The sequence below is a fragment of the Acomys minous genome, assembly GCF_964271855.1.
Source record: "Acomys minous genome assembly, chromosome: 7".
Lineage (NCBI taxonomy): Eukaryota > Metazoa > Chordata > Mammalia > Rodentia > Muridae > Acomys > Acomys minous.
In genome coordinates, this window is record NC_140488.1 from 97074539 (window position 1) to 97102309 (window position 27771).

The following is a 27771-nucleotide window of genomic DNA, read 5'->3' on the forward strand; positions in this document are numbered from 1 at the left end:
CCATTCTGCTGTGTGTAAGATGGAATCTCAGAGTCATTTTGATTTGTTTCTCTGATGACTAAAGATGTTGAGCATATCTTTGTTTCTCATCCATTCGATATTCCTCTTCTGAGAATTCTCTGTTTAATTCTGAGCCACCTTTCTTTATTAGATTATTTGGTTTGATGATGTTTAATTTCTTGAGTTCTTTCTATATTTTGGATATTAGCCCTTTGTTAGATACAGAGTTGGTGAAGATCTTTTCCCAGTCTGTTGCTTTACTGGATCAAACTACACTGTACCCAAAGCAAGGTATTAAAACTTGCTAAACATTTGTTCCTCGCCTATCAAGTTAGGAAGCAAAAGATATGATGTTCATTCCTATTTGACTCCAATTCTAGTAGTAAATAGCTTCAAGTTTTGTTCATTGTTTCTCAATCATCTTTCATATCCAAAAATTTGTGTGACTGTCACATCACCCCAAACTTGCTGACATTATGGGAATCCTCAACCCCATCCTAATTTGCTGATATTTATTTCCTATGATACATTTTGTATTATATTCAAGCACAAAGAAATTGTAGCACAGATTTTTAAAGAAAAGAAAGATTTGGTATCTGAAATGAGAATAAGGAATCCACATTGATGGTTGTCAAATGCATTAAAATACCGCAGTGATTGAGACAAGCATGACATGCAAAGCTAATTATGAAAAATGTTTTCAGTCTTGAAAACAAATACATCCCACTGTTAAAAGTAGATTTTTTAATTGTTAGAAATATTTTTGGGTTTTTTATTTTGTTTTTTTTTTGCCTTTATTTATTCTGTAGTGTCTGCGTTGACAAGTATAGGCTGTTTAAAAATACTCATAAAATACATTATCAGTTTTGTCATCTTTCGGAAATGAAAAAAATGTCTTTTCAAAATAATAGCTGAAAGGTAAAATTAGAAAATTCTATTTTATTCAGTATTTTTCATTATAATCTTATTATCAAAGCCAGTATTGTACTTCATTACTAAATGAATAAGCTGTCTTTTGGAGGGCATACTAAGATTCCAGACTCCATGATTACAGAGGAAATGTGGCTTTAAGTAGTAAACATCTGGCTTAAAATAGCATCTTTGGACATAAAAATATGTATCAGTTTTGGAGTTAATACACATTTCCCCTGTGTGAAGACTTCTTTTGAAAAGTTTTCTTACTATTATTGTCATGAACCCTTCAAAATAAGGACAATGGAAAAAAGCACAAAGAAAATCTTTGTTAATAAATAAATAGCTGGATTTTAAAACATGGAATAGTGGTAACTCAAAAAGATCCACAGGCAGGTGGGCATGGTGGTGCATGCTTTGCAATCCCAACACTTTGGGAGGCAGAAATAGGTGGTTCCTTGTGAGTTCGAGGCCAGCCTGGTCTATAAAATGAGTCCAGGATAGCCAAAGCTACACAGAGAAGCCTTGTCTCAAACAAACAAACAAACAAACAAACAAAAGGATTCACAGCCTTAAAATTAATTTCTTTTCCCCCCCATTTTCAAAGGGGTAATATTTTTATCACACAATAATATGTTCTTCTCTTACTTTTTTCTTGTAAATATTGCTATAAACAAGTATGAAGCCTTAATTAGTCAGAAAGGAGTGCTTTTCTATGAGATTTATTGCACAATATTTTGAATTTAATAAATAACGTGTTATACATTTCAAAATTGCTGAGAGTAAATTCCAAATGTTCTCAACACAAAAATAAGCTTTAGGTGATGAATAAATTAATGAACTTCATTTAATTACTCTGTATTGTATTCATAAATCATAGTATCATTTTTGCCCCACAAATATATACATAGCTGTATTTTTCAATTTACAAAGGAAAAATAAAATGTTTTCCATATAATAATAATCAGATAGTGTTGATAATTAAAGTGAGTCAACACCAGAAAATATGGAAAGTTCATTATAATCTAGAAAACTTTATCTTTGAGAAATTACAATATAATAATAATGGAAATGGGTGTAGTTTAAAGACTATACAGTTGCAATTGTGACAACTCAACCCTGCTATTCATCATCATAGCCTGTCTTCAGTGGTCTTTTACAAAATGAACTGTCCACATTTGTTCAGGGAGCAGAGAAACTCTCCCGTAATTACTTCTGCCTTTGTGTCAGATTTAGCAATCCCACAGGGACACTGAATTTTATTAACAGCACAGATGCCCGAACACACTGAGAAAAATTCTCCACAAACATGAAACTATCCCTGAATCCTTTTTTAGATGAGCACTCACTGAGTGATTTTTTTTCCCTTTTGCTTACCTACATTTCTTTTAAAACAGGTTTTACATTTGGAACACAATGAACACCAATAGTCAAACAGAGGGTTTGCAGCTGCACACTTTGTTAAATCATGTTGTTGGGGGAGCAAATGGGAAGGAACTGAAAAATCTAATTGGTCCTGCATGAATTGCAGAGTCCCAGATATATGATGTCTGGTTTAACATGCATCTGGAGGCCTAAAATTGGTTTCTTCTTTATTTCTTATTATATCTACCTTAGTGATAAACATTCTGATTCAGATTTATAACATTTACATCACCCCCAGAACATTCTCTGTGCTTTCCTTCCAGACCAGAACCTCTCTATAACCTCATTTTTATGGAAAGATTAAATGTGATTTGAATTTTAAAAAATCTTCATACTATTTTCTACCAAGATTCAGAAATTGCACTAAGTAAGTTCATTGTAAAAAAATAACTAAATAATAAAACGTGATAAATTTTGATGAATTTCACAGACCTAAGTATTTTATTTAAAAGTCAAGTATTCTTCCAAAATTTTCTGAAACTCAGACTTCACATTAACAGTCATGCCAAATTTGTCCTTATCCATATCCTGAAAGATTAAGACCACTGAACCTAACTCCAATAATCTGAGGACAGCCTGCTTTCTTTTGCTTTTTGTTAATGAACTCATTTCCTAAAGTGTAATCATTCATTTTCCTACTGTCAATGCACATATACATACACACATACATATTCCCCTCATTCCTTTTTTTAATCCACAAAAAAAGGAACTAAAGTCCCATAGGCCATAGATCTTTACTGAAAGCAATAAGGCTGAGCAAGCATTTAGACTTTAAAGGTAAAGAATCAAGCAAAATACAGAAACCCCATTTCCCCACTTTCTATGTGTTTGCTTTTCCTTCCCTATTCAATCCACCTTGCTCATACAACCAACTCTTGGAGTTATATTTTGCTTAAAGCTTAAATTATTGGTATATACTGATATTACGAATAGCTTATCATCTTTTTCCTATTTTAAATCAAATATGATTTTGTACTTTTAAAATTCATGTGACCTTTCTCTTTTAATACTATTCAAGTTCATAAAGGCTGGACTTCTCTTATACAGTCTGAAAACTATTCTTTGGACAAATACACATTCAAAAAATATTTGTTGAACAAATAAATCCATCAGTACCCTGGAACCCTGTGGGAAATTTTCAGACTTTCATTCTATGGGACCAGGAAATGACAATGGCTTTAAAAGGGTGAAGGCTGGTTATCAGAGCCCACAGAGTGTAACTAAATTACAGGACTATCAAAGGAATCCAGGAAAGCTTGCCTGAGTCCTTTTGTTAGTCGTTAGATGTTTCATTAGAAACAAACTGAATAAACCCAAAGCAAAGTGCCAAAATGTGCTGTCTGTCCTTGAGCCGCAGTTAGGTAGCTAGGTCCATAACCAAGGCTGGTCATGCACTGTGAGAACAATGAAAATCAATAATTTAAAACAACAACATGATGGCGACAGAAGGTTTCTTGAGTCTTAAAGCAATTATGACTCATAAGAAGCTAAGTGTTAAAACTGGGGATCTATTCCAGTGAGAGTGTTGAAGGGAAAAAATACCATTTGAAGAGAAAGTAGACTTTCAGGTAAAAACACACATTTTAATGTATTGTCTGCTTTCCCTAAAGCAAATATTTGCAATGTGCTGTTCTGGAAGAGTTAGTTCTAGTGGATACAATAATTTGTCTTATTTAGACAGAGAGGACAGAGGATCTTCCTGTTTTCAGGAGGGAAAAAGTGCTTCCTGGATATTGTTGTTTTCCCTTTGTTGGGGACTATATTTTGCACACAGCAAACAATGGCATATGGATACTTTGGAGAGTGCACAACATGTGGTGTTCTTTCAGTACCAAAGTATTTTTAAAAGTGGATCATGACGACAATAAGAAGATTCATAATATCTCTGGTCGCTTTGCTGTAGGCCAAACACTCCCATTCCCGTACAGTCAGGGAGAACAATCATTCAAGGCAAACAGAATTGTCTCTGATTTAGAGAAACCAAATTTAAGTTTACAGAAACCCCACTCAAACTGATACCAAACACTAATGACTTTTGATACGCCATATTTCCTCTTTCAGAAAGGAACCTGTTACCAAGCTAGTATCCTCCTTTGGTAAGCCAGCAGAATTGGTCACATTTTTGGTTGTCTTGTATCTCCTTATAAAGTGTACTAGCTTTATATTTTCTCTGGCATCAGAACTATTATGACTTTGGAGATCTGGTGGTAGCTGCAGCGTATGAAGAGCTGTACACTGAATCTCGTGGCTTCCTTGCTTACCCTTATATGCATGTTGTTTGATATTTCTGTGATTCTGAACTGTAATTAAAAGTCAAAGCTTTCCTTTTATAGTCAAATTTACCCTCTGGAATCTGATGAAAACCTAAGAACAAGTAATAGCATTTAAAAAAAAATTAGTGACTTCCTAGAAAATAGTATATAAAGATGATATAATCATTGAACACACACACACACACACACACACACACACACACACCTACTAGGGTATGCACTGGCTAGTTTTCATGTCAATTTGATTCAAGCTAGGGTCAATTGGGATGGAAGAATATCAGCAGAAGGAATGTCTCCATCAGATTGGCCTGTTGGTAAGTCTGTAGGGCATTTTTTGATTGATGATTTATGTAGGAAAGCTCATATTACTGTGGTGGGGACAACTTGGGGTGGTGGTCCTATAAGAAAGAGGCTGATGAAGCCATAAGCAGTAGGTCAGAAGGCAGCACTCCTCCATCACTTCTGCCTCAGTTCCTGTCTCAAGGTTTCTGCCTTGACTTCCCGCCCTTACGCCTCTGGATGATGGGCTACAAGCTGTACACCAGATATACTGTTTTCCTCCCAAAGCTGATTTTAGTCATGCTGTTTTATCACAGTAATAAAACCACTAAGTAAACTAGCATTGTAGTCCAACATTCTAGAATATAGTCCATTCTTTTCTTGAGAAAATAAGAATGGCTTTACCCAGATCTAGACAATGGACAGAACACTCTCCACAGTAGAGTGGAGAGTGGGATATTACTTTCTCACGTACTGTACTCTGGTGCCTCACCTTTGACCATGTCCCCTGGAGGGGGAGGCCTGGTGGCACTCAGAGGAAGGACAGCAGGTTACCAAGAAGAGACTTGATACCCTATGAGCATATACAGGGGGAGGTAATCCCCCTCAGGAACAGTCATAGGGGAGGGGAATAAGGGGAAATCGGGAGGGAGGGAAGAATGGGAGGATACAAGGGATGGGATAACCATTGAGATGTAACAAGAATAAATTAATAAAGGAGAAAAAAAAGTAAAAAAAAAAAAGAATGGCTTTACTGTAAAGTTTAGATCTTCTAAACAGTTCATTTGTTTATCTTAACATTTCTGAAACATATGAGAATCTAGTTTTGGAATGATTTGATAGGATATAATGAGAGTTAAACAAGACTGTCATCATAACCCATTGAGACCCTAAAAGTGGAGGTATCCTGGGACCAACTTAGAAGTGAAAAGTGCATCATTAGGAGCTGAGCAGATGGCTTAGAAGTAAAGAATAATTTTTCTTCCAGAGGCCCAAACATTGATTCCCAGCACGTACATGTCGGCTCACAACTCAAAATGCATATAGGCAAACATTTACACACATAAAATAAATGAATCCCATTTAAAGTACATCATTAATAAGACTCACACATTGGAAAAAGAAGTGAAAAATTGAGAGATAATTGGTGTATTAAAACCTTCTGCTAATTTGATTGTCTTTAGCATTTTGAGTTTTAATCTTTGGTGGATAAGAACATCATCTGAGGGATTTTTTAAAAGAATTCACATTCTTAGGCACTTTTTAATGAGAAGTCCAGGTAGGGCTGATGGCATCCCAGTGGCTTCTTTAAGAAACACTGCTTTACATGTCCCAAGGGATGACTTCACTGTCAAATAATAAACTTGAAAAACAAGGAGTTTTTGTAAAGTAAATAAGAGAAAATTTGAAAATGGAATCTGTAAGTTTTCAGGAGCATTACCTTCATCTTTGGGAAATATTTCTTTCTTTTATACACCAGAGCAGGGCACATATTGAAAGTAGGCTGCTTTGTGATTGTATTAGGACAATGCACAAGAGGGAGATAATCGAGGTCATCCTAGAGAGCATGTTGTTAGAGCTGGAGCAACAAAACCAAGAATAGTTTACGACAAACAATCTTGTGAGGACAGCAAGACGATCAGGAGCTAGGTTAGCTACCAGCTAGGAAGAGGAGCTGGTGTTAAATCACACCCTACCTAGGCTGTAACTGATTATAGCAATAGTTTGGCAATATTTTGGGATACCTTATGTCAGACATTTGAAATAAGACACTTGCTCAACTATGTTTGTAGCTTTATTCATAATATCCAGAAACTGGAAACAACTGAGATGCCCCTCAACTGAAGAATGTATAAAGAAAATGTGATACTATTTAGACATTGGATTATTACTTAGCTGTTTACAAAATTACAGCTACTTGCCAATGCAGGCAAATGAGGGAACTAGAAACATTCATCCTGAGTGAGATAACCCAGACTCAAAAAGATATTCATGGTATGTACTCACTTATAAGTGGATATTAGCTGGAAAGTAAAGGACAATTATGATATAATCCACAGAGCCAGAGAAACTAAGTAACAGAGAGGGCTCAAAAGGGACACCTAGATCTTCCTGGGAAAGGGAAGTAGAATAGATTTCGAGGGTGGAATGGGGGGTATGTGTGGATGAGAACAGATGGGTGCAGGCAGTGGGAAGAGTACTTAGAGAGATGGCTGAAATTGGGGGTCATTTGGGAGGAAGCAATGTAGAAACCTAGTGCAGTAGAAACTCCTTGGAATATAAGACAGTGGCCTTAGTGAACTCTCTTAGTAATGGGTGATATTGAGCCTGAACTGTCCATCTTCTATAACTACATAAGGGACATAAATCCAGCCACAAAACCGTCAGCCTACAATATGCCCTGCCTGCAAGTTGTGCTGGAGTAATAGTGGTGGGCAACTTGTGAGAGTAGCCAACAATGACTGGTCCAGCTTGAGACCCACACCACGAGAGGGAGGCACACCTAACAGTGTGTGGCTGGGTAGTAACCAGAGGCTGGATAACCCAGTGAGACCCAAGATAGAACCAAATATGACTGGTAAAAGTCAAGGAAATGATTCCTAATGATACTTTGCTATACTCATAGATTGGTGCCTAGCACAGAGAGGCATCAGTTGAGCAACTAATAGGAGCAGATGTAGAGACCTACAAATAAAAGATGAAGCCAGAGGAACACCAAAAAAGATGAGGGCAAGATTTTAGAAGACAGAAGGGTTGAGGATACCATGAGAGCACAACCCACAGAACCAACCAAACAGGACTCATATGGGCTCACAGAGAATGAAGCAGCAATCCTGGACCCTATATAGGTCTGAGCTAGGTCTTCTGCATATAAGTTATGGTTGTGTAGCTTGTTCTTGCGGGACTCCTAACTGGGATTGAGGTATGTCTGACTCCTTTTATTGTGGTTGGGACCCTTTTCCTCCTACTGGATTGCCTTGTCCAGCCTTGATAGGAGGGTTTGTACCTTGGGTATGGTGATTTGATACACCATGTCCATATGTTATCCCTGGGAGGCCTGCTCTTTTATTTTTTAAGGGAAAGGAGGAAGAGTGATACTTGTATGTGGGAGGTGACTGGGGGTGGAAGGTAGGGGAAACTGAGGTAGGGATGTAATGTATATAAAGGATAAAAATAAACTTAAAAATTCTTCAAGGAGATCACACTTTTATATGGGGATATTTAATAGCTGTGAGTTTATTCTCCAACTTTTTGGGGTCAGGGTATCACTGTGTAGTTCTGACTGGCCTAGAACTCACCATGCAGTTCAGACTGGTCTTAAACTCACAGAGATCTGCCTGCCTCTGCTTCGAAGTGCTGAGATTAAAGACATTCACACCATACCCAGTATTCTCCGACTTTAAGCATGCGAGAATAGCAAAGTAGAAGGATCCAGAGGGTCCTAGAAACCTACAAGAAGAACATTATGATAGGCAGATCTGGGCCCAGGGGTCCCGCTCAAACTATGGCACCAGCCAAGGACAATACAGGCAGTAAACTTCAACCCCTACCCAGATCTAGCCAATGGACTGGACATTCTCCACAGTAGAGTGGAGAGTGGGGTATGACTTTCAAACGAACTATGATGCCTCACCTTTGACCATGTCCCCTGGAGGCGGAGACCTGGTGGCACTCAGAGGAAGGACAGCAAGCTACCAAGAAGAGACTTGCTGCCCTATGAGCATATAAAGGGGGAGGAAGTCCCTCTTAGTCACAGTCATAGAGGAGGGGAGTGAGGGGAAAATGGGAGGGAGGGAGGAATTGGAGGATACAAAGGATGGGATAACCATTGAGATGTAACAAGAATAAATTAATAACATAAAATTAAAAAAATAAATAAAAGTTTTTTTCCAAGTCTCCATTTAAAAAGTCTTATTTTCCTTGACCTAAGTGATCTTTTTTGGTAACATAAATCATACCTATAAACTGAATGGAGTTAGAGGCCTACTTTGGGGACCTAGATAAGCACACACACTGAGTAACATCCTAAATCCAGAGAAGGGTGTCTTGAACATATTAATTAATGCATATAGTTGGAAACAAAGGTACACACATAAGGAGCTCTCCTTTAAAACACAACAAAATAATTATCAGTCCAAATTTGGCCAGACCAGGGGAAAGAGTAAAAAAGAATTAAACTTGTTCTTATGGAAACAGTATAATGAAATTACTACTTTGAGTCTAGTCATATATACTCTATGGAGAACATGCTGCACACTCCATGCCACATCTGGACTCCTGATCTCCTGACCCATGGACAAGCACAGGCATGGCTTTATTTGACATGGATCTTCACATAAACATTGTGAAATTGTTAGGAGTTAAGTGCTCTAGAATAATTTCAATTTACCCTTGTGCAAATCCTACCATTTCTTGGCTGTTACACATAAATCAACTAATAAACATAAACATTTAACTACAGGGCCCCATGGCTATTAAAATACAAAGCTAGGAAGAGAATGTCTGAGGTATTAATAGTTATGTTTGTCTTTGTGTAAACCAGCTGATAGAGTCCTAGTTTTGCTACCCACATTTCCTAGGACAAGTCTTGGATACTGAAAGTCTTATAAGGAGTGTGGCTGGACAGCAGTGGCACATCATGTTTTTACTACTGTCTTAGACTGGCCCAGATCTACAGGTTAGTCCTAAGCTGCAAGATTACACACTCTGCTCTCAGTTGATTCCAAATAGGCAAGCCCAGTGTTCTGTTTCTTCAGTCTGAGGCTGGGATATGGAGGATATCAACGGCAACATTGTCTGGATCATCAGCTGTTCTATTCCTCTTTCTGCCTGAAATCTCAGTGGCTGAGTAGGAAGGTCCATGTTTACCAAACATTAAGAAGGCATCATAGGAAATACCCATCTGCATTGAGCAATACCAGCTAGGAGGGACAAAAATATAATAACTCTTTCCATCTGTGTGTGGTGCACACATATGTTTGGCTCATGTTAATTAAGTCCAAATCTGTACTAGATTCCACTTGGAGAAAAACGGATGTATCTGCAGCTACAACTTCAAATGCTTTCACATTTTCTGAAAAATGTTGTGAAGGTGCTGAATAAGGAGAGGGCTAAATTGAACACCAGAAAAAAAAAGAGCTCCAAGTAGCAGATTTAAATAAATTTTAAATTCATTTAATATCTACTGTTTAATTATACACCCAAATATTTTTTAAGATAAATTGTTACTAGCCTGTACATTAAAACAATAGGAAATGACTTGACCCTTGTCACTATGTATCCAATGCTATAGCTATTAACAGCAGTAGTGAGGTGAAGAAAGAGATAAAAAAAGACCTATATGGCAATGACTTTAGCATTTTGTTTTGGATCATGGTACTTTTGACAAAGCAGAGTCCAGAACAAGTGACAGTATTTTGTGAAATGCAGATATGGTTTTGAGCAAATCAAAGTAACTTTATACCTACTGACACATGGGACCATAATGTGTGTTTGTTCATCCACTAGCATGTTGCAGCATTGAGACATTGAAACTTTTAGTATGGTGCCTGGCGTGGTGGCACACGCCTTTAATCCCACACTAGGGAAGCAGAGGCAGGCAGATTGCTGTGAGTTCAAGGCCAGCCTGGTCTACAAATAGGGTCCAGGACAGCCAGAACTGTTACACAGAGAAACTCTGCCTCAAAACAAAACAAAATGAAAAAAAAAGGTGCTTTCTGTAAGTTGAAACACTCTGTCCTGGAGGGAGAAGGGAGGCATTTGTTACTCAGGAAAGTTGTTAGGCTCCTGAGGCCCCTCTCTAAGATTATATGAAAAAAATGAAAAGTTTCTGGGGAAGAGAAAACTCTTTCCTGGAGTGGCTCGCACATTGAGCAAGAAAATTCAGTAATGCAGACTTTATAAATCATTACCCAAATTTTGAATGGGACTTTCCAGTGATACAGCTGTCTTTGAGAACCAATGTTCCTGCAAGTAGCTTCTATATCCATGTGCCTATAAGCAAACCTGACGAATACATTGATTTGCGAAGATACCCTTGAGTAGAATTCTCTCTTTGTTCAATGGTCTGTCATCAATGGCAAGTTTGAGGTGAATAGATAAAAGTTTGTGTGCATCTCTCCCCAGGAAAAGTCACACAGGAGATAGCAATTTTAAATCACGCACAGTCAGTAAGTTTACTTTTAACAAAGATCTAAAACGGGAGATCCAGAACCAGCCTAATTATTATCTGAAAAAAGATGCAATTATCACTTCCATTATTAGGCATTTGCCTTCCCCAAAGGAGAAAACACAAGACTGGGAGAATATCTGATTTGTACTAAGTGTGGAAAATATGTTGTATCTGGATGGCTTAGGTACTAAATAGAATCTATATATGCATATAAATTAGGGTGGGTGGTAGGGAGAACTGCCTTTCCACTTTCTTTTATCCTCTAAGAGATTCACTGAAATTTAGTATGAATGGAGAAAAAACTACTACAGTTCTAACAAATGTTAAATAACTTTTTACAATCACTTAGCAATATTGGGTCTGAATCTAAGTCTTCCTGGCCCTCAGAATTGATATTTATGTCCATAGCATTTTATCATTAATTGGCCTAGCTTCCCTCCTTTCTTTCATCTGACTGTTCAATAACCTTACTGAAATGAGATATCTTTTTTGTTGTTGTTTTATTATTCTTTGAAGTAACTCAGTTATCAATGGCTTTGTTCCAGGATTGTAGAAACTTACATAATTATCTATGTACCTAATTATCCACCTTATAATTACTGCCCAGAGATCACCATCACACCTTCTATAGGACATATGTTTGCTTGTAGTTTTAAATGCTTCAAACATGGTTTGGGGCTCACCACAGTATGAGAAAGATTGAGAATCACTGCTCTAGAATATAGTCTGGGAGAATGTACCAAAATAATTTATATGTCTTGAAAGGACCACAGTGACATTATGCATGTTTCTCTGGGGATTAATGCCATGAATGGATTTTTCAAAAGCATCAGAAGTCCTTGTCAACAGAAGTCAGCTTTACTAAAACCTATGGCTTTCCCTTTGGCTTCCTGACATAAGAAAATTTAAGTAATGAGTAATAATAGACTGGCTTTTACACTCTGTTGGTTCAAACCTACATTGTGAATAAGATTCACCTACATATCTAGCCAATTGTTGAACCAGTCAATCATCTCTGTAGAATTGCCTAAAACTATATAGGTCTTAGCATTTTGAAAATGCCCTACAGTTTCTTCTGCTCATGGAAGCAGAGGTTAATGGTTGAGATTGTGCTTGTGAAATTGCTCAAAATTTCTGACAGTTCAGACTCTCACTGAAGGTTTTAAGGCCACAGGTATTTCAATCTTCCCTGATATGCTTCCTAATCAGGTTTCTCACTTTTCTTCTAGAATTGGATACTTTGGGAGAGAAGGGTTTCAAGGTCTAAAAGCAGTTTGAACCAGGCACCTTGAAAGGAAGAATTTCCTCTTGTTCTCAAGCTGCCCAGAACATGAGAAAACATTTTAATTAATCAGGAAGGAGTTTTGAAGTTTGGGAAGAAAAGAAAAGTTGATATAGTGTCAGAAGGAACACTGGATTTTGTGTGCTCTCCTGGTTACGTTTCCTTTTGGAGAGGAAACTGAGTCAGGATGATGAGCTGGTGAGGTTGGAGAGAGCTGTTTTGTAATCTTAGAGGACAAATTAAATAAGGGAAGGAAGTATGGCTTTCATGTTGTCCCAAGATACCGTCTTGTTATTCTGTCTCTACGTAATTACCTGAAGAGCAAATGGATGGCTGTTAATGCAGGGGAAAGTTACTTCCAAATGCAGAAAAATCTGTCTATTGCTAGGTTGTCAGATGAACTCAAATACAAGTAGTTATTAAGCTTCCATATAATTTGATGAACAATTTTTTCTTTTCCTTAAAGTGTGCATATGAGGGTCTTAACTGAGTTTCATATGAACCAATCCATTGTATGTTTTTAGTTATGAACTCAATCAAACTCAACAGAGCTTTCCAGAAACTATGAGAATTTGTTATGTACACAGTACATTTTCAATGCCTTCATAAATTTATTCCCAGATGCTACATTTTTGAAGGCCCTTCTCTAAAACTATCCTCTCTGTATCACTTAACTCAGCTCCTGTTCAAACCACCAGCATAGTGCATGTCATCTCTTCCAACTTTCACAACCTTACTTTTCTCTAAGAATAATGGAATCATGTGGTTTCCATGGCGTTTAACAGCACTTCCCTGATTTAGTGCTTAATTCTGGTGTGGGTGCTTATGTTATAGTCATCAATTACTGCATTAAGTTAAGTCACAAAACTAATGGATATTTGGAGACAGAATTACTAAATGATGTTATAGTTTTCCTGGGTTATAAGATATAAAGATAAACATGATCTAGTTGTGCATATAGAGATAGGATCACAGCTTTTCATAACTAACAAATATGTGTTTCTGGGGCTCATTAGCACGGAGTGAAATAACCACAGCATCATCATGGTAACATTTAGGTAAGTCTCATTTCAGTGTACATTTTATTTTCAGTTCTGTCATCTAAATAAAGAATGTTCTTTTATCTCATTCTATAAAAAATCATTCCATAACTAGAATCTTAATCCTTTGAAGCTCTTGCATCGGGCCCCAGTATGAGTCAAGAATGGAAGGCAATGTGGGAAATGTTAGCCTTTTATATGTGGATAGAATTGGTCATCAGACAGGATTGTTTAGGGGGCACAGTTGGGTGTCTGTCTAGAAACCTACACTCTACCTACTCTCAATGGTGTCTGCAATGTATTAGTAGAGGGACAAGAATGTCAGTCCCCATGGGTTTTCTATTACAACTCCAGCACTATAGGAAGGTAGGAGACTGAATCATCATCACCTATAACTGGGAACTGAACCAAAAGTATTTACAGACATTTTGCCTCCAGTGCTGTAAAAAAGTAGGTTTTAGCTCATACAAAGGTTAAGGATGAGGCAAGCAAAGGCTTTGGAGATAGAAGTTGTTTTGTGCAGAAACAATTCTATAATTATTGATGGTTTGAGAGAGTGTGACAGTTGGTTTTAAATGTCAACTTGCCACAAAATTTAAAATAACCTGAGCAGGGAGACTTAATGGAGGAATTGTCTTAATTTCCTTAATTGACATGGAAAGACCCACTGAAAATGTGGGTGACCCCTTCTGGTAGTATCTCAGATGCTTACAACGTCACAACAGAAGGAAGATTATTAAATTGTTGCTCACTTGGGCTTTCCTCTTGCCACAGAGTTAATTTATGCTGTTGATGCTGCTGCTGCTGAGTCCTTCACTGATGTTAGAAAAAGCTTTTTGGGATACCAACATAGATGAAGAACCAATGGCTCTCCAGGAACCCTCTAAGCCTTTGACACCAGATTGGAATTGATAAGGCACACAGCATTCTAGACAGAAAAAAAGACCAACTTCTAGGTCTCCCTGGTATTAGATAGCCACTGTTAGATGACTCTGATGGCGGAGGTACAGAGCCATAAGGCCCAGACAATAATCCAGTTCTCATCCTTTCAGGAGGAAGTCAGAGTCAGACAGCTAGCCAGAAAGCAGCATTGTTCCTTCCATGCTTCTTAGTTGGAGTCCCTGCCCCGACTTCTCTATGACGGCTTGCAATATGAAAGCATAGGCCAAGCACATCCTTTCCTGTGCAAGTTGCTTTAGGTCCCAGTTTCTTACCATAGCAACTGAATGAAACAAGGACAGGTGAACTCTCAGAAGTGATCTAATTTAAAGGAAGAAAACAACTACCAATAACAAGACAACAGACATGTCCATTAAGTAATTGAGTCTAATGCCCCTCAAAACTGTAAGCACTGACTCAGATTTTAACAGCATTTTGAGAAAACAAATGATAAAGCTATGATTACTTCTCTATTCTTTTTTTTTTACTATTTATTATTATTTCTTAATTGGTTGTGCCTCAGTAAAATGGAGGCTTTTTAGGGCAAGGGTCTTATCTCATTCATCCTGGATATTTAATGCTCAAGGTATTGTCTGGCTCATTGAAAACTCTTAGAAAAATCATTACACTTCTGCAATCCAATTTGCCAATGACTTGTGTTTCTTTCTTTCTTTTTTCTATATTGGATAATATTTTATTTTTAAATTTTAGTTTATTATAATGTATTCAAATACATCCTGAATGCTATCCCCTTGCTTATATCTTGTCCTTTCCACACTCTCTCCCTCTTCCACCCTATTCCCATCCCCTAGATCTTGACAGAAAGGGACATCCTCCCCCACCATATGACCACAGCCTATCAGGTCTCATCTGGATAGCTTGCTTCACCTTCCTTTGTGTGTGTGGGGGGGCAGGACTCCCCAACAAGGGGAAGTGATCAAAGCAGGGGCACGAGAGTTCATGGCAGAGGCAGTTCCTGCTCCCCAACAACCTAGGAGAATGAGCTGTCCATTGGCTACATTTGAACAGGGGGTCTAGGTTCCCTGCATGTATTGTCCTTGGTTGGTGCAGCAGTTTGTGCAGGTCCCCCTGGGTCAAGCGACTGCAAGATGACTGCAAGCCAGCATTAAAAAAAACACAGACAACAAAAGCCAAAAGCATAAAATTTGTGTTTCTTAAACGTGGCACCTCTAGTTCTCCATGGCCAAGAATTTTTTCCCTCAGATTTCAGCGACTATCCACAACTTAAACCCCTCAAAATCAAAGTAAAGAGAATTGTGCCACCTTTCAGAACCAGAGATATCACAGTTGCCTCTGGACTTATGTCCAAAGAATATAGATCCTTCTCCAATATAGAGCAGAGAAACCTTTGCAAAACAAAAAGAAATGGCAACAACCTGATTTTATTTCTGCAGTGCACAATGCTAGGTATTTACTAGAACAAACACCACTCGGGGCCCAAAAGACTAGCTGAAGCAGCTGATACACTGTGTTACTTTTTATAACTCTCCTTTCCAGCATCCTGCTCTACATATGTCCCGTTCTATCAGGTCACATCAACTTAGGTCATGCCCAACACTGCATCGCACATCACACAAATGGAATATTATGCAGAATATAGTTTCCTTAACAATGAAATTGGCATTGAAGGAATGTGTCTGATTCTTTAGGAAAACACTGATACTGCCACATATCCCAAATGAGCAGCTTGCTGCATTCCATAGTAGACAGCTAACCTGGAACAAGCTATGGAATTACTAGGTCTGTGAATGAAATAAACAGTAAAGAACCAAGTTATATAACAGGTTCTTAACCTGAATGACCATGGCCAAAGAACGAGGTCTAGTGTGCCAGCATTACCCTGCACTATTGAATTTTTTCTCACATGATATCCATTGGTATTTGTTATAGAGGCATCACAGTCTGCACAATTGAAATGACTGAAATCTGGCCCTTTAAAGAAAATATTCTCTGACATCTACATCTTTAATTTACATAAGAATATCCACAGATGGAGATTGTGATCTGTGTCTTATAATTTTGTAGATCATGAAACTTGGTACATGGACCATGGTAAGAGTCAAGGCTTTTTGGCTAAATCTCTGATTTAAAAAAAATCTGTGTCAAGCCACTGGCCAAACTGTTCTCATTTCTACCACAGACAGAATTCTGCCTAAAAAAGGGCAAACTTGGATGCAGGCAGAGTCAATGGCCAAAATCTGCCAAGACAGAGTAAGCAAGTCCTCAATAGTCCCTGCCTCACAAATATGTCTGTCAGATATATTGTGCCAGAAGGCCAAAGATGATGCTCCAACATTATAAAGAGTTTTGCGTGACTATTTAAGTAGCAAACAGTCAGTCATCTCATTTGGAAAGCTACTAATCTGTACTCCCAGTATACCCAGATAATCAATGTTATTACTTCTCAAGTCTCTAATGGGGTTAAAGACCAGATAGTTTAGCTTTAATATTAAGCTTAGTTGGTTAGGGGGTTAAGATGTTTTTAGGTCTAGATAGATGTTTTAAGTTGATAATGATGAGATATGATAGATACTGATTTACAATCAGAATTTTAGATGCACCAAGATAGGAAAGATGTTTTCTTCTAGGCTGTCAAATACAAATTGTCAAAACATTAAGAATGTAAAATTTATATAACTCCTGATTGTGTCATGGCTCTTCTTGCTATAGGTAGTTTGTTATATATTTGTGTAATAACATAAATGTATATGTAAAAATAAAAAATCTGTGTTTTTATGTTTAACTTATGTATGGCAATAATTGAGATACAAGGCAGAAAAAAAAAATAAGAACCTTGCACAACCACAGAGAGATGCTTATCAGTATTGAGAATAACAAGACAATTTTTTAAGCCTAGAGATGTAAAGACTCTGGAGGACACATTTGAACATAATGTTTTAAAATGAGAGCCTAGGGATGTAGCTCTGTCAGTAGCGTATTTGCCTGGTATTGATGAAGCCTTGGCTTTCATCTCCAGTCCCACCCCTACTGAGAGTGGTAGCTCCTTCCTGTAACTACAGTGTCCAGATGTTAGAGGCAAGAGGCTCAGAAGTTCAGTATCATGTTCTGCTACATACGGAGTTGTAGACCAGCCCAGACCAGAGATCTTGTCTCAGAAAAAAAAAGGAAGCTCAGAAATTTTCTATCACAAATTCAAGCCCAATAAAAATGAAGAGATAAAGGACTTAAGTTTGTATATTTATTTAGAAGTACAAATGAGGTTAGGATAAAATCTCCTCTCAGCCCAGAGTATGTTGTTGATGATGAAGCTGATGCATTGAATATTCTGTCTATGGTTTAATGAAAGAATTATTGAAATGAGAATTCATATACTATGTTATGGTCCATGCCAATTAGACTGAAGATCCTGCAATTTCTTTATTTAATACGTTTGGTTATAGGTTTATACAATACCATCACCTGTCCATAAGCCTACTTGATACACTTTTGTTGTGAATCACACTTGTAAGACCATGGAACCTTGTGAAATGTTCCACTTACTTTAAGATTAAAATAATAAAGAAGAAACCACAAAGTCATATATTCATACACATCCTGTCCTGAAGAATCAAGCATCTCTAGGACCCAAGAAATGAAGAGATATAACCAACAATGGCTTACCTGATACTGTAGAGTACTTTGCCATTCTTGGAAATACGCAGCAACTTGTTGTCAGTGGTGACATCATGGAAATTGGCCCCTTTCTCGTTGGCAAAGAACAAATCTGGTTTCCAAATAGAATCCAACATAGATGGATCCAAATCCAGGGAATCATCCGGGTACTCACTGTATGCCAGTCGTGAATCATTCCACTGTTGTCTCAGAAAAATGTTCACTCGGTAGTCCTACAGAAATTTTATATACAAGAACCACTTATTGCCCACCAGGCTTAAGAAATCTATTTATTTTCCCTCTCCCCTTCTTTCTGTTTTGGTAAAGTCTTTTTGCCTGATCAAACATGTCTCTGTACTCATTGGTGAAAATAAAACATCCAGTTCTAGTAAGATTTGGGGTGGAGAGGAAGAAGAAAAAAGATTCGACCGAGTCAGAACACCAATTAAGCAAATTGATTTTCTTGACTGTTTATTGAATTATTAATTATTGATTGAAATAATATTAATTTAACATGATCTTTCTGTATAACAAGGTAATGATGAGTACAGAAGTCATTCTGTCATGGCACATTACCAAATAAATCGGATTCATTTTCTAAATCAGAAATGAAATTATTTTTAAACTCATTTTTTGCTTAGATGCTCTATATAGAAGAAAAACAACCTCCTGAAAAGTGGGAGTGAATATTTTATAAAATCATGTTATGATAGACCAATATTGTTAAAATCATAAAAATATTAAGATGCTTCACATTGACAAAATGATTTCCTTCATAATTAATTACTTTCAAAACTCTGGAATATTTCATTGAATTCTTTCAATGTGTTAAGTCTAAAGTAGACTGATGCTTCATTCCAATAGAAATTGTTCATGTTTTTCCAATATGAAAACTTTCTGACAAAGGTTTTCACCCTAGTGGGAGCCTTGGGTTAAAAGCCTTGCCATTCTCACTTGATGGGAACATTTCCTTCTGTGCTAATTAATCAGCATGTGACTGTGAATACTTTTCTAGGGGCTTGTATTCAGACTTCTAGATTCATGGAAGCACTAGTTAACTTGATCTAGACTGACTGAGGCATCATTGGGAGTCCCTAGTCTACCAGGACTGTGATGTCAGATCTAATCACTCTTGTCACTTGTAGTTATTAAAGGTGGTAGACATATTTATTTGTTTGTTTTTCTTCTCTCACCTTTCAATTAAGCCCTATTGGCTTCATTTTCACATCTTTGGCATGTAATTGTTTTTTGATCATTATGTTTCTTAAATGGTGATTAGTCTGTCTTGGTTTAATTGAAACCTTTCTAACTTAGGCTCCTAAAATCTCACAATACCATATTGTTCAATTTGCCAGATACCATGGAAATCACTAAAGGATAGAATATTTTCATTAATTCTTCCATGGTCAAAAGAAAACATTTTAGAGATGAAGATATAGTAACCTATTAAAATTTTATGACTTTTTAAAAATATAGACTTCTGATAATCAATCTATAGAAAATTTGAATGCTATAAGGAAGGGTTCCTAATGTAGACTGGAACAGCTACAAATCAAATAGCTTTTAACCACTGCAAATCAAGACCAAACCCCAGATCTTTTGGAAAGGCTGCATTATTAATAGTAAGTAACTAAGGTTATCCATTATGCATCATGAACATTCTAACTTGAAAAGGTTTAGTAGGTGACATTTATTAGCTACCAATATTTTTTACACCCCAAATCTTCAAATCAGAGTGGATGCCATTTTGTGATGTACTTCAAATGTCCTCCCAACTTGTTAGCTCACTGGCTGTCCCAGTGAGCGATGGACTGAATGGCAGGGATCCAATGTTCTTATCATTCATTTTTGGAGTTGTCCAAAGAGACCAGAGAACTGTAGTCAGAAAGAGATTATTTGGGGTTCAGTATCTCCTTGTGAATGGATGTTTATTTAATCATTAGCTATTTGTGTGAATAGTGAATAAGAAAGCCTGATCTGTGAAAATTAAAGAAGGGACAAATAAGAAGGCAACAATATGGTGTTTGTATTTGTGTTGGTATATGTGAGATGCTCTTAAGATTTTTGAAGGAAGGAAATGAGGACTCTCTGATTTATGCTGCTCCTTCCTCTCTGTTTCTTGGAATGAGAATCAATTCTTAAAGAAGTCTTGGGGGTGGAGAGAGTTTGTATGCTTGTTTCAGTTAGGAATAGGAAAGAAGAAGCTCTCTTTCCCTAGATAAATTTAGAGATACTCAAATTCCAGGAAATGAGTGCAGCTGTATATAACAAAAGCAAAAGGGCTAAATATCAGACTATTCAGAAAAAAAGAGCTTCTTCACTAGGAAATACCTTAGGGTGCAAAAGGCCATGGGAAGCCAGCTAGAAATCAGTGAGCAATAAAAGTCACAAACATAATATCCTTGTCATCCTCCTCTGCCCCTGAGAATAATTTACACTTGCCTATTGACCTACCCTAGGGGATATTAAATCAGTGACATGATATATTAAAGTGATGACTTTTAAGAAAAATATCTCAAAATAAATCATTATACCAGGTCCCTAGTAGTGTTACCCAATATTTCCTGGTTTTATATTTTGAATTTTATATCAGGAAAATTTTCTCATTTGAAAAGCTACTAACCTGCACCCCCTGTATACTCAGGTAATCAATTTTATTCCTTCTCAAGTCTCTGATGGGGTTGAAGACCAGGTAGCTTAGTTTTACAACTGGGCTTAATTGTTTAGGGGTTAAGATGTTTTTAGGTCTAGATACATGTTTTAAGTTGATGATGATGAGATATGATAGATATTGATTTATATTCAGAATTTTAGATACACCAAGATAGAAAAGATGTTTTTTTCAAGGCTGTCAAATACAAATAGCCAAAACACTAAGAATGCAGCATTTATATAATTCCTGATTGTGTCATGGTTCTTCTTGCTATAGGTAGTTTATTGTATATATGTGTAATAATATAAAAGTATATATAAAAATATTTAATAAAAAAACAAAATTTTTGAGCATTTCTTTGTTATGTTAGAATTTTTTAAAGAGCACCAAGACAATTATATTTCATTTCAACCATTAAATGTTTAAAGTTCATTTAAAATAAATTCTTCATTATTTATAAACAAGAATATGTAGAAGGAAATATATTTTATCCAACAATATATGAAATAAAATATATACTACACCTTTTAATTATAAGTAGATATTCTTTTGGATGTGTAGTCTTTAAGGTTTATCCATAATTTTGTTAATGATGAGATATAGATAACAATCCTTAAAAGTACTTAAAAATAGATAGGGACAGACAAGAATATAGAGAAAGTAGATTGCCAAAGAAATGATTTTTCAGCAATGTCTGTGCAATTCTTCAGGTTTACTATAATTTTCAGTGTATGATAAATGCATTGGAACGTGTAATACATTAATGCATAGTTTCTGTTTACTTACAAATAAATTCACGACTTAATAATACAAATCATAAGAGAGTAGTTATATAATTTTGTAGTCTTTGACTTTTCTCCTGCTTCCAGGCTCAATAAAATATTAAAGGGAAAGTAAACACTGAGAAAGACGTTTAAATGCAGAGTATATTCTCTTTTACATTGCCAGCACTCTCTAAGGACAAATTCTACTTCAAATAAATGACATATTTTCTTGTACTAAAATTTGTTTCTATATTATTGGCTTTCTGGGCATTGGATAAGGTAATAGAAACATTTATATTATATATGTGTATATATTTCATTTTAAAAACAAAATACATACATAAATTTCATAATCTTTATTGTGGTCTTAACACTAGCAATATGAATACCTACACTCCATAATAGTCCTTTATGTCAAATTTAGAATTTTTCAAGTTTCTTTTCCTGATACCTTCTAAAGCAATGCCTACTCCATAAACCTTGTTTCCTTTGGGTGAATTAGTTTGCACTACTATGCATAGCTCTGAATTTTTACATAAAGTTGGGCACATTATTTCATAAATATGCACACTGAACTTCATCATTTCCTCCTATTGCTTGGTGTGTGTGTACAGTTTTCAATCTAGTTATAAATATATAACAGATAGCAGTATGTTTCCTTGATTCTCCAAAATGCTTATGTCATACTTTGGTTTTTAAACCTGCCTACACTACAAAAACACTTTCATGATCCCAAAACTGACTGTATTAATTTTAATCAGAGAACTTGCATTTTAAATTATGTTGGTAGGTGGGTGCTTTGTGATGAATGTGGCCTTTCGTATTTCACTACTAATTTAGGGAGTAAGTTCATTTCATGTATCATCTTAACAGAATATCAAGTTTATGGAAATATATTGATTATTCTTTAAGATGTCAGAAATAATAAACAGAAAAATATGCTATCTCTTGTCGGTTAGTACCTTTCTGTGGTGCGTATATTCAGCTATTGAATTAAAGTAAACCGTTATGCTCTTTCAGTGGTTATAGGTCAACAGGCATTCATGTCAGCTTCTGTCCACCTTCTCATCTGCGTTCCTCAGGAATTCAATTTCAGATCAATGGCAAAATAACTCCATGGAGTGTAGCAGGAACTGGCAAATACATTTATGTACATCTATCTATTCTTCACATCCACTAAATACGCCAAGACTCAGAATCTACTGTTGGGGCATGGGTAGTACAGAGGCACCTACAAGCCCAAATCACACAGAATTCACTGACATTGCTCCAGGCAGCCATTTGAAGCTTGGAAGAAAGCTTCTCATCTCCATTTCTGATGCCTCAGTCTTTGGAAGAGTGGCATATAGTGGAATGAAACACCCTTAGCTGTTATTTATGTTGTTAATATTTTCAAGTTCTGCCTCAACCTTAAGAAAGACAGGGTGGTAAATATATTTCTTGACCTGTAAATTCAATAATTATTAGCAACTAAAGAAAAGGGGGAGAGAAAAAAGGAAAGGATAAAGTAACTATCAAAAACAGAATATAACCTGTCTCAGGATATGTTCCTTCCTGGTCTTCTAAGTTTTGAAGACTATTCAAAATTATATCTGCTGCTAGGAGCATCACAAGAATCCAGCTAGCCAAGGCCCAGAGAGGCCTGCTGATCCTGAAATACCAGCTAAGGACCTTGCATAGACCTACGCAGATGAAGCTGATGGGCAGCTCAGGCTTCATGTGGGTCTCTAGTAAGGGGAAGGAGGGAGGGGTTTTCTCTGACATAGACTCTCTTGCCAGCTTTTCGATTACTTCCTCTTGGTAGGACTGTCTTGTCAGGCCACAAGGGAAGAGGGCACACTCAATCCTGACGTGGCTTTATGAGCTGGGGTGGATGGGAAGGGGCACTCTCCTTCTCTGAGGAATAGGGGGAGGGGATGGGGAAGAGGAGGGGAGGGTAAGATTGAGAGGTGAGGAGGGATGGGACTATGACCAGGATGTAAACTGAATAAATTAAAAAAACATATCTGCTGAATCATCATAGTACAGGGCCAAATCCATGGGCTTCTCTCAATATTTATTATTGAGTAACATATCATTCTGATGCTCCATAAAACAGATTTGTTCCTTATAGTAACAATATACTATCCTCTCAGTGCATATTTTCAGCACTTGTATCAAAGAAATGGTTCTGTAAGTAAGTCAATACTTTGTTAACAGGCAGCATTAACAATAACATAGTGTGATGTCATTAACCATGGATTGAGGCTGATTGTATGATACCATAGGAGACTTGAGTTCTTGAAACAGAAAATCATGTCTTCTTTAGAAACAACCAACTAAAACTAAACCAACAATAATGCTACTTCCATCCGTGTAGGAGAATGAGGTGTAAAGAAACAGAAGAAAATAAACATAATCAGAAACTCTGTTTGGAAGCATTTTTGGAAAAAAATAGTTGCTGAAATGTCAGAGAAAGCAAAACTATCACCCACAGAAAACACTAATTGACATGCATAGAAGTTAAAGTTTATGACTGCAACTAAAATTAGTTGAGGTTCTGTTTAATTTTGACCAATATTTTGAGTTCAGCTTTGGGGAGTGTCAGCAAATTTATGGACTGTAGAATCCTAGACTTTTGATAAAGTACAGTTGGCCTGTGACAGTATGTGAACATGTATTAGGCTAAATATTTATAACTTCTCAAACATCACTTTTAAAAGTCTAACTCCCAACAAGATAGTATTCTATTATGAGGGCAGAGCAAAAGAACTTTCTAGAATGAGAGGATGCAAGAAGTTAGCAGTCTATAACCTTAACAGTTCCCTCATCAGCACCAGAGTGCATGAGCATCTTCTTCTTGGGCTTCCAGCCTCCAAGAGTAGATAAATAAATTCTAGTGTTTATAAACCACTAGTTTGTGCTACTTTGTAGCCTAACCCAATTTAGACAACCTGGTAGACACCAGGCAAAGCTTCAATCATCTTGGAAGCCAGACCTATTTTATAATACAGCAATAGCCACACTCTTACTGAAATATATCTACTTAAATACTAATGTCTTAAATTTGTGGTTGGCAAATTTGATGCAGTCTGTTATTTTTGAGAGAGAGAGAGAGAGAGAGAGAGAGTGCATCTGGCTCCCAAGGTCTAAAATACTTCCTGTTTTTCCATTTAGGAAGCATTTGCTAGTCCATACCCTCCATGACACGAGAATTTCTTCTTGAATATAAACATGATGATTTTTTTTAGTTTCATATCAAAGCCATAAGAAAACAATATATATGTGTATGCTCTTCAAAACTAAAAGAAGCTTGTCATTACATCAAAAGCTAATAAGTGAAATAAAAGAAGCACACTATGCAACACTCTTCTAAACATGCAATGTGATCTATCTTGCACAGCAGATAGACAGGCTGTTGACATTACCTTTGAGCAACACTTTCCATTTTTCATAGGAAACATGACAAAGGACACTTATTTAGTGTCCAGGAAGCAGCTAAGCAGCCCATGTACTTAACAGCTCTATAATCTTAAAGACTGAGGAAAATTGGGTATCCATTACTTCAATTTTCATCTCTTTAAATGTTTATCTTCTTGTATTAATGAAGGTGCACATTTACATTTTTTTATTGAGAGTAAAATGCAATGGGGAGATTTAATCAAGGCAACTTAGGAGTCTAATTAATGCAATCAGCATTAGGTCGTGCAAATATGGTCATTGAATGCCATCGTGTAAAGCTGGTGACAGTGGGCTACTGGAAACGTTGTCCCTCTTTTAAAGGTATAAGGAAAATAAGAAGAGACAGAGACTGAGTGTCAAGCCCAGAGTTGGGTTATTCTTTTCTTGCTTAGTGTTTCCCATGAGTTGATCAAAGCTAACCTATTTAGGCAAATTCTTAATGTACTACACATCCTGCTAAAATCTTTTTTCTGGATGCTGCTGCTTCAGAGTAATGTTAAACTGGGCACTAGATGCTATTACATTTTATGTTTTGCAAATAAAACTGACTAGTAAAGGTAAATTTATTTTTCCTTCCATCAAAAGACACCACAAAATATAACAATTCATTAAACATGATCTTAGAAGCTTAAAGGAGAAAATCTACTGAAACTTTTTTTTCATTTTTAGATGACATCATATGTTCATTTTTCACCTCTTGACATTTTGTAGGATTCAGCTATGATAATACTTTGTCAAAGTCAACTCCTATTTCACTGTGATATCATCCACTAGTATGGCTATATAATTTAATAACCATACAAATTAGAAGCAAGTAACTAAGAACTTTAAATAAACCATGTGAATACCAAGAAAATATTTCACCCCAGATGTAATCTCTATACTGTAATCTAGAGCTTTGTGGGGTTTGGATAATGCTCTAATGGTCTGGCTCACTGGAAACATGGCCATTTTATTGATAAGCTATTTTAGCACATTGTATAGATCTTGAGTCTATTTCAAATAGATGAAAGATGTTTGCACTACATATTGTCAATGAGTATTTTATTAGGTGTATGTTTTCAAGGATGTGAAAATGTTGTGTAATTGCTGTGAGCTTGATATTACTTTCTATTGCTAAGAAAATTATATGTGCATATATGAATATAGGTGTGTACATTTGTGCTCTTCTGAATCTCTCTTTGTGATATCATAAGTGTACAACAGGCCAGCTTGATGATGGCCTAGCCTTTATAATAATAAGTAAAAGAATGGCAATGATGATCATGTGTAAAACTTTAAAAATTTATACTCATGAAACATTGGAAATGAACATATTTTCATACTCCTAAATTGACATTTATTTCTGCTCATTCTGGCAACCCCAATGAAAATTATATGTTTACAAAATTGTTATGTGGTGATGGGTAAAAGATCACTTGGTTTTAAGCTGTAGCTCCTTGACAAAGGACTTTCTGAAATTAAGGTGTATAAATGTCTGTTTTTAGAGAATGGTTATGTTAGAGATTGGCACTCAGTAAATGTCATGTAAATATGCAAGGGTGCGGTGATTCCACATCCCATTCCTTCACACGATGGCTTCAATGCTCAGGCCCACTCACCATTGTAGTTTCTGCTATTGACCCAAAGCTGTTGATAAATATGTTGCAGGTAACATTTACAGGAGGCCCTGTAAGTTGAACAATAGAAAATTTGACAGGTTGTGTTCATGGCATAATTGAGTCACGTTTTTCTCTTGCCAGTGGCACTGTAGCACTTACCATGGTGGTTTCTGTGACTGATCCAAAACTGTTGATAAAAATATTGCAAGTAACGTTTACTGGAGGACCTGCAGAATGCAATAAAAATATTGCAATAGACATTGAAGCAACATTACAGCTCCATCAACATCTGTGGTTAGAGATGTACACAAAATGAAAATGATGATGAGACTGCAAAGAAAAAAATCACCCAGCAGTGCATGATAACTTCCCACTTGTACTTTGAAAAAATGGCAAGTAAGCAATGATAACTTACCTCCAAAGAGTTTTGAGTTTGGAAAATACATGCTAAGATTGTTTAGCTGAATTCATCAGCATAAATTTATGCGACAATAGCCATCTGGTTGGCTGCTCTCCTCAAATCTTTAGATCATCAGTGTTTTAGGCATTACCAATGGTAATGAAATAATCTGGACCACGGAATCAACATAGTGCTGAACTGGGAGTTCCAGATGGATCTGAATCATCTCTCTTTAAATCGGCATGTTACTTTGTTTCTGATAATGCCTCTGAATTTACTCCTTTTCTTCTAGGTATACTCTAACTCTCCGTGAAGAAAACAGACTATAAGAAGATAAACAAACTAAGCCAACTTATATTAACATATAAACACAGGCAGGAATGTCACTTAATATTTATACTATTGCCAGAGCAAATTTGGTGTAAAGCAAGGATTGCCACATTTTCAGTGTACTTTGACCAAAATAAGATCTACTCTTCTCTCCAGAGATGCAGAACTAGAATGACAGTAGTCTTCTTTTTCTTTTTGTCGTTTGTCAAAAGGTAAATCACTGTCAGAGGTTCCCTGTTTGATGTTTTCTAGGGAATATGTTTATTGCCTCCCTGGAAATTTACACCAATGCTTTCTGATATAGGAAAACCCTGTTGCAAACCCTCTATGCACTCACAATTTTCCTCTACAGAAATGCATTCCTTTTTACTTGACAAATTCTCATCAGCTGAGTACAAGCAACACCCTATTTGGCTCTGTACCTAGGCAGCTGGCAAGCTCTGAATGGAGAAGTTTGGCACAAAGCCTCAAAGCCTGGTAGAAAAAGTTGAGTTTTCTCTTTCTTGGCTATACAATTCTGTCACAAATGTATTTTCTGCTAGTAAGAAGTAAATTAGACCACATAGAAACATGTCATGAGAATTTTTATGTGTTTGATTTTTTCTCTCCACAAAGAAGTACTTCATT

General features: G+C 36.5%; 1 protein-coding gene across 3 annotated transcripts in view; it reads right to left on the reverse strand.

The window, feature by feature from the left end:
- GLRA2 (glycine receptor alpha 2) overlaps window positions 1-27771 on the reverse strand; it is a 202759-nt gene that overhangs the window by 131494 nt on the left and 43494 nt on the right. For 2 of the 3 annotated variants that reach the window (XM_084788991.1, XM_084788989.1), the window contains exons 3-4: window positions 26574-26641; window positions 17965-18188 (exon numbers count right to left, since the gene is read on the reverse strand). In XM_084788991.1, the coding sequence (XP_084645117.1) occupies window positions 17965-18188; window positions 26574-26641 (292 nt within the window). Of the gene's footprint in view, window positions 1-17964; window positions 18189-26414; window positions 26483-26573; window positions 26642-27771 lie in introns of all 3 variants that reach the window. The other variant, XM_084788990.1, reaches the window with a different exon arrangement.